We start from the raw sequence: 7,500 nt of genomic DNA, 5'->3' as shown, positions 1-7,500 counted from the left end.
CACCAGCTCCCTGCACAACTCGCTTAGCTCTTTGCTGCGAGCATTGCGCTCCAACTGAGCACAGAGTATAGAGCTGAACTGAGATCTCTCCCCGACAAAGCCACCTGGTGTGAAGTCTTTGGTGGTGGAATATAGGCACATCATATCCTTTAATGGTTCACTAAATCTTTTTATCTTGTTTGGGACATGGAGGTATTTGTACTGCTCTCTATAGCGACCGCAGTGAAAGTCAAAAATAAATAATTTTGGTTTGTTTCTCAGTTTAGGACACTCTGAATCCTTAAAAAAATCTTGTAACCATTCAGTTCCCAGTAGTCTGAGATCAGAAGTTAAAAAGTTATCCTTTCTCATTGTGTGGCTGGTAATAATGAAGACAGCACATCCCACTTCATCAAGGATATCCATATCCCTGACATCGGCCAAAGTTCTCTTGGTCTCGTCTGCAGTCAGGGAGGTAAAGGTATGGCCAGTATATCCCATCTTCTGAAATATGCTTGATAAATCTGAAGTATCTTTTGTTGCGTTGCTGAGGCTCAGATCTGGGCGACCACTGAACGAGTTATAGTTAAGGATGCATACAAATCCTCTAGGATTTGAATCAGTCTTGTAGACATTAGTTCTCAGGACAGAGTGTGCTTCATCTGCCAAAGAAAAGTTTGCTGGGCTCTTCTGTAAAAGAAATTGACAAATATTGAATATATTTTACTATCTAATAGTTAGAGAATTATCACACACCGAGATAATGTCTCCGCAAACCCAATGAAAGATCGGTTATTCTTACCTGGAGTCGGCCCTCGGTAATGCAAGGGGACACTGCAGCACTCGCCTGCGTTGTAGTATTTCTTGATCTCACTTTACCACACGTCTGCCAAAATGAGAATCCATGATCAGTGTACATAGTGACATACATTAGAAAGATCTTTTTAGTGATGTGTACATCAGGCTTCTATCATTCCAAGAAAACTTACCTGAGTAAATAGGTTTATCATGTGTTCTTGGTTGATTTTATGGGCGAGTTGACGAGGTGTGTCAAAGTAGAGTTGACTTCTCACTACGTCCTTCAGCAATTGGCCGACGCAGCAGTCAGGGTCAGCACCCAACTGCAGCACTTCCTGTGCCATGTCGATGTTGCCTTGCAGCACAGCCTCGATCAATGGCACGCACATCTGTTTGTGGAAACAGTAATATTTATCGAGGAGAAAAGAAAAAATACAGCACATTGTAATGTTTCAATATACAACATCCCACATCAGATTTGCATATTCGTAAATAATTACCAGGTCTTTATAAGTCATATGGAAGCTATCCCTTTTTTCATGGTTCAGTTCTTCATCGGATAATAAAAACCTCAGCACTTGAGTATGACCCTTGATGGCAGCCACGTGAGCTGGAGTCTGGCCCTGGTTGTTAGTTATATTTGGGTTGATCAGCTTCATGAGAAACAATACCACGTCCGGTTGGTTGTTGGCAGCTGCAGCATGCAGGAGAGTAAAACCAGTCTGATCTTCCCTAAGGGCAGGTCCAGTGTCTTGTATCATTTTCTGAACCTTCTTCAAATCTCCCTCGGCTGCAGCCTTGAATACTTCCATCTGTGACAACGAAAGTTTTTTGATTTTATGATCAGATAAATCACAACAAAGCTCGTTAGACATATCGCTTTTTCTTCTAGAATAATTGCAATAAAAAGTTGATTTTAAATTATCCAACTACATGCTTCATATAACATACTATTAGAAATTCAAAACAGTACACTGATCTCACCTTGTTCTGAGAAACATGGCTGTAATGATGATTTGAAGATCTCTTTGATATAAGCCTCGCTATAGATCTCGTGATGATGGTACAATGAGGGAGTTTCTTTGATTTTCTTCGACTACCAGAGAGACTTTTATGCTGCAGATTGGGAGTATTCTCATATTTCTCTACTAATGCAGCAAGAATAACAGCCAGAGGACTGCACTGGCTCCGTTTTCGCCTTCGATGCGTGATGCCAGTCGGGACCAAACCATCTAAATACTCTAGAGCAGATTCTGAGTAGTGCAACTTTCGACGTTTCATCCCTGACGCACTAACCATGCTGTCCGAAGACGCACTTTGGTGTCTTTTCAGCATTGGCTTCGAAGCAGACGATTCGTTGGGTGGAATTTCAGTCAATTTAAAGATTTTCTCATCTGGTTCGTTTGTAGGTGAAGCGGCTCTTAATCTCTTCCTAGATCTAACTTCTGTTGGTGATGCACTTCTAGATCTAACTTCTGTTTGTGATGCACTCCGGGATCTAACTTCTGTTGGTGATGCACTCCTGGATCTAACTTCTGTTGGTGATGCATTCCGGGATCTAACTTCTGTTGGTGATGCACTCCTGGATCTAACTTCTGTTGGTGATGCACTCCGGGATCTAACTTCTGTTGGTGATGCACTCCGGGATCTAACTTCTGTTGGTGATGCACTCCGGGATCTAATTTCGGTTGGTGATGAACTCCGGGATTTAATTTCTGTTGGTGATGCACTCCGGGATCTAATTTCTGTTGGTGATGCACTCCGGGATCTAATTTCTGTTGGTGATGCACTCCGGGATCTAATTTCTGTTGGTGATGCACTCCGGGATCTAATTTCTGTTGGTGATGCACTCCGGGATCTAATTTCGGCTGGTGATGAACTCCGGGATCTAATTTCTGTTGGTGATGCACTCCGGGATCTAATTTCGGCTGGTGATGAACTCCGGGATCTAATTTCTGTTGGTGATGCACTCCGGGATCTAACTTCTGTTGTTGATGCACTCCAGGATCTAACTTCTGTTGGTGATGCACTCCTGGATCTAACTTCTGTTGGTGATGCACTCCTGGATCTAACTTCTGTTGGTGATGCACTCCTGGATCTAACTTCTGTTGATGTACTCCTGGATCTAACTTCTGTTGGTGATGCACTCCTGGATCTAACTTCTGTTGGTGATGCACTCCTGGATCTAACTTCTGTTGGTGATGCACTCCTGGATCTAACTTCTGTTGGTGATGCACTCCTGGATCTAACTTCTGTTGGTGATGCACTCCTGGATCTAACTTCTGTTGGTGATGCACTCCTGGATCTAACTTCTGTTGGTGATGCACTCCTGGATCTAACTTCTGTTGGTGATGCACTCCTGGATCTAACTTTTGTTGGTGATGCACTCCTGGATCTAACTTCTGTTGGTGATGCACTCCTGGATCTAACTTCTGTTGGTGATGCACTCCTGGATCTAACTTCTGTTGGTGATGCACTCCTGGATCTAACTTTTGTTGGTGATGCACTCCTGGATCTAACTTCTGTTGGTGATGCACTCCTGGATCTAACTTCTGTTGGTGATGCACTCCTGGATCTAACTTCTGTTGGTGATGCACTCCAGGATCTAACTTCTGTTGGTGATGCACTCCTGGACCTAACTTCTGTTGGTGATGCACTCCGGGATCTAATTTCTGTTGGTGATGCACTCCGGGATCTAACTTCTGTTGGTGATGCACTCCTGGATCTAACTTCTGTTGGTGATGCACTCCTGGATCTAACTTCTGTTGGTGATGCACTCCTGGATCTAACTTCTGTTGGTGATGCACTCCTGGATCTAACTTCTGTTGGTGATGCACTCCTGGATCTAACTTCTGTTGGTGATGCACTCTGGGATTTAATTTCTGTTGGTGATGTACTCCTGGATCTAGCTTCTGTTGATAATGATGCACTCCTGGATCTAACTTCTGTTGGTGATGCACTCCTGGATCTAACTTCTGTTGGTGATGCACTCCTGGATCTAACTTCTGTTGGTGATGCACTCCTGGATCTAACTTCTGTTGGTGATGCACTCCTGGATCTAACTTCTGTTGGTGATGTACTCCTGGATCTAGCTTCTGTTGATAATGATGCACTCCTGGATCTAACTTCTGTTGGTGATGCACTCCTGGATCTAACTTCTGTTGGTGATGCACTCCGGGATCTAACTTCTGTTGATGTACTCCTGGATCTAACTTCTGTTGGTGATGCACTCCTGGATCTAACGTCTGTTAGTGCTGCACTCATAGACCTAACTTCTGTTGGTGATGCACTCTGGGATGTAACTTCTGTTGGTGATGCACTCCAGGATCTAACTTCTGTTGGTGATGCACTCCTGGATCTAACGTCTGTTAGTGCTGCACTCATAGACCTAACTTCTGTTGGTGATGCACTCCTGGATCTAACTTCTGTTGGTGATGCACTCCTGGATCTAACGTCTGTTAGTGCTGCACTCATAGACCTAACTTCTGTTGGTGATGCACTCCAGGATCTAACTTCTGTTGGTGATGCACTCCTGGATCTAACGTCTGTTAGTGCTGCACTCATAGACCTAACTTCTGTTGGTGATGCACTCTGGGATTTAATTTCTGTTGGTGATGTACTCCTGGATCTAGCTTCTGTTGATAATGATGCACTCATGGATTTAACTTCTCCTGGTGATGTACTGCGTCTCTTACTTGTTGTTAAAGTCCCATCTTTTAATGGCATGTAATCACTGTTTGATGTAAAACTTAGATTCCAAGTTTGTTCTAAGTCTAGAATTTTCTTACTGGATTCCGCAGTAGTATAATTGTTTGTGGAAGTAACGTATTCATCATTTAATGTTGGGATGTTGCTTTCACTGCCTCTTACTGCTAAAGACAGTTGGCTTGTTAACATTGGAGCTTTGTCATCAGGTAAACTTTTTTCTTTCAGTGCAACTGCTTCAGCTGCGCCATTTAGGCTTTGGCAAGCCATGAAATCAAGTTCCTGCGACATGCTTGGTGGCTCACTGTTATAAAAATACTTATCGTGTCCATATTCTCTGACTGCAGTAGGGACTGTTCTTGGAGGGAAAATACTATATGTTCCATCATCTAGAAATTTACCACTTGCTATAACAGAACCAAAGCTATCCATGCTTTCAATGTGACTTACAGAATAAGGGTAATTTTTAGGGAGGTCTGTAAGATTGCTTCGGACCAACTCACTGCTTTTAGAACGGAAATGATTATTAGCATTGTTTGGAACAATTTCTTTACCTGCGTGGTCCAAAGGTGCATCCCACAGTTCGTTGTTTACTTCAGATGCACAGCACTTCATAGGAGAGATTTCTTTGTTTTTAGTTTCATAGCTCATCCTTGGTGAATTTGCAGACGTTAGACGTATGGATTCGATATCGTTTGCATTATCAATCGATTTGCAAAGAACATTGGTTTCTGATGCAACATCAGACGGTATGATAACTGTCTTTTCAGTTGCAGTTATGCCACCTTTTTCATCTATTGTTTTATTCACCGAGTTTTCATTTGGTGGAAGCGGCAAATTGACATCGCTCTCAGTGCATAAGTCATCTGAATCATCCTCACTCGCTCCAATACCACGCATATCCATTATTGACGAAGTTATCACGACTTTACTTCTTGCATCATCTACAGCAATCTCTTTTGATGAATGATTGATTGCATCCTGTTTGACAATGTTTTCTGTCTGCGAATTGCCATGTATTGCATCTTCGCCTCTTGGTGAATCGTTCAGCTTCTTGTTTCCCTCCTCATCATTTGCCACTTGTAAACTTTCATTCCGTGATTCGCCAAGATTGTCCGATACCGGCATATTTGATGCATCTACTGTTTGTTCCAAAACACCGGTTGTTAGTGAATCAACTAACATTTCATCATTGTAATTATCTGACAGTGGATCACGCAACACTTCACACGCTGCTTTTTCATTCTCTGTTAACAATGGCATATCAAGACTATTCACTGCTGACGGAACACCACAATCTTCAGCTACCGTCTCATGGATGTCCCCTTCAGTATTGTCAATAGCATTTAATGCTGACGATTCTTTCTCTTCCAGTATATCAACAAGCATTTCCCCTTCAGTATTGTCAATAGCATTTAATGCTGACGATTCTATCTCTTCATCGCTAGATTTTCTTGCCTCATCACTTTCACTCTCTATTGCCGAATCTTCACTCTCAGTTTCTTTTATATTTTCAGTTTCTAGGGAATCACCCAAATGCTCTGTCTTATCTGTTGTGTTTACGGTTGATTCTGGACCTTTAGTGTCCTCAGAATTGTTTAATTGGGTTCCATTTACTGTATTGTCAAAATTGGTGCTAAACTGACACCTTCCGTTTACCTCACAATTCACTGTAAAAATAAGTGGAATGTTGGCATCAATACTTTTCTTGTCTTCATTCACACAGAATTCTGGTTCAGCACTTTTATTACATGGATCGTAATCATTTTTTTCATTACTGTTATCACCAGAATCCACACTGTTTTCACTGGTAATCGGGCAGGAGAAGTCTTTGCATTTAACTTTTATCTCGGTGATATTGCACACAGATTGTTTTGCATCCTTTTTAGAATTCTGTGAATTGACATTTTGCTCAATAATGTTGTCTTCGACATTGGTCCTGGCATGAGCAACGTCTGTAGAAACGTCGCCACCTCCAAGTTCTCCTCGGGCTTCACTGGGGCTTGTACCATGCGTTGTGGCCTCCGGGATTGGTGGTGATGGGGAACTCAGGTCGGCAGTTCTGCCTGATGGGGTTTCCTCTACAATGAACGATTCAATTTCTTCTTTTGCATCAGGAGGCTGATTTGAATCACGAATAGAAATTTCTTCATCGAACATTTCTATCTGAACTTTATTTTCGAACTTCTGAAAACTGTCTGCAGAAGTTGACTCACTCATAAACAAGGATGGGCTAAGCCAATTTTCTCCATCTCTACCTGCGTGCAAACCTATCATTGATGCAGAATCAAGTACATCTTCACCTCTACATGGCATGTGCTCCCATAACTGGCGTGAACTATTTCGCCTGATGGAATTATCTTCATGAGATTGTCTTTCAACCCTGCATCGATATGGGAGTTTAAAGCGTTTCACTTTGTTTGCTGGAGACGACCTTTTCAGAGCTTCGAAAGCTGCCCTGTGTGTTGGCATGTCTATGGTGTGAGGACTCCACGACCACTTCATCCGCAACTTCTGGCGCGTGCGCCTGATATAGGGGCTCCAAGACCAACAGTTGGGCTGCTCGCTCCACTCGCGTCCTGTGACTGGGCTCCAGGACCAACCACGGGGAAACAGGGAGCATGACAGCTTGGTGATTGATGGACTCCATGACCAACCATTGGTGTCCGTGTCATACATTTGCTCTGGCGTTAAGCTCTTGACATGAGGATGGCTGCTTGGCGGGACTTCATCAGGAGTCGCCATCGTATTAGCCTGCAAGAAATGGAATAATAGTAGTGCACTGTAACTGAATAGTAAAGTCAACCTATTGATTTAAACCATAAAAAGATTATTAACAAATATTTCATGAACATGGATACATAATTATAAAAACCGCACATTTATTCCCATTATATCATATCCAGATAAATGAACAATGTCTTCTGAATTGTACTGCCGTCCTACCCACTAAGACGCAAATGCAGTGTGCAAAAATAAGCAAAATATTCACAATATGAAAACATAAAGACATCAAAA

General features: G+C 42.5%; 1 protein-coding gene across 1 annotated transcript in view; it reads right to left on the bottom strand.

Moving 5' to 3' along the window:
* Positions 1-7,500, bottom strand: part of LOC122249347 (uncharacterized) — a 9,091-nt gene that overhangs the window by 494 nt on the left and 1,097 nt on the right. The window contains exons 2-6 of the mRNA XM_086541761.1: positions 1,762-7,236; positions 1,278-1,589; positions 969-1,166; positions 782-865; positions 1-669 (exon numbers count right to left, since the gene is read on the bottom strand). The exon at positions 1-669 is cut by the window's left edge and continues 494 nt beyond it. Coding sequence (XP_086397887.1) covers positions 1-669; positions 782-865; positions 969-1,166; positions 1,278-1,589; positions 1,762-7,236 — 6,738 coding nt within the window. The remainder of the gene's footprint in view (positions 670-781; positions 866-968; positions 1,167-1,277; positions 1,590-1,761; positions 7,237-7,500) is intronic.

This window comes from Penaeus japonicus, unplaced genomic scaffold, assembly GCF_977035675.1.
Source record: "Penaeus japonicus unplaced genomic scaffold, GWHDUDI00000001_assembly GWHDUDI00000011, whole genome shotgun sequence".
NCBI lineage: Eukaryota > Metazoa > Arthropoda > Malacostraca > Decapoda > Penaeidae > Penaeus > Penaeus japonicus.
Note: the sequence above shows the minus strand (reverse complement) of the source record. Positions and strands in the feature narration are given on the sequence as shown.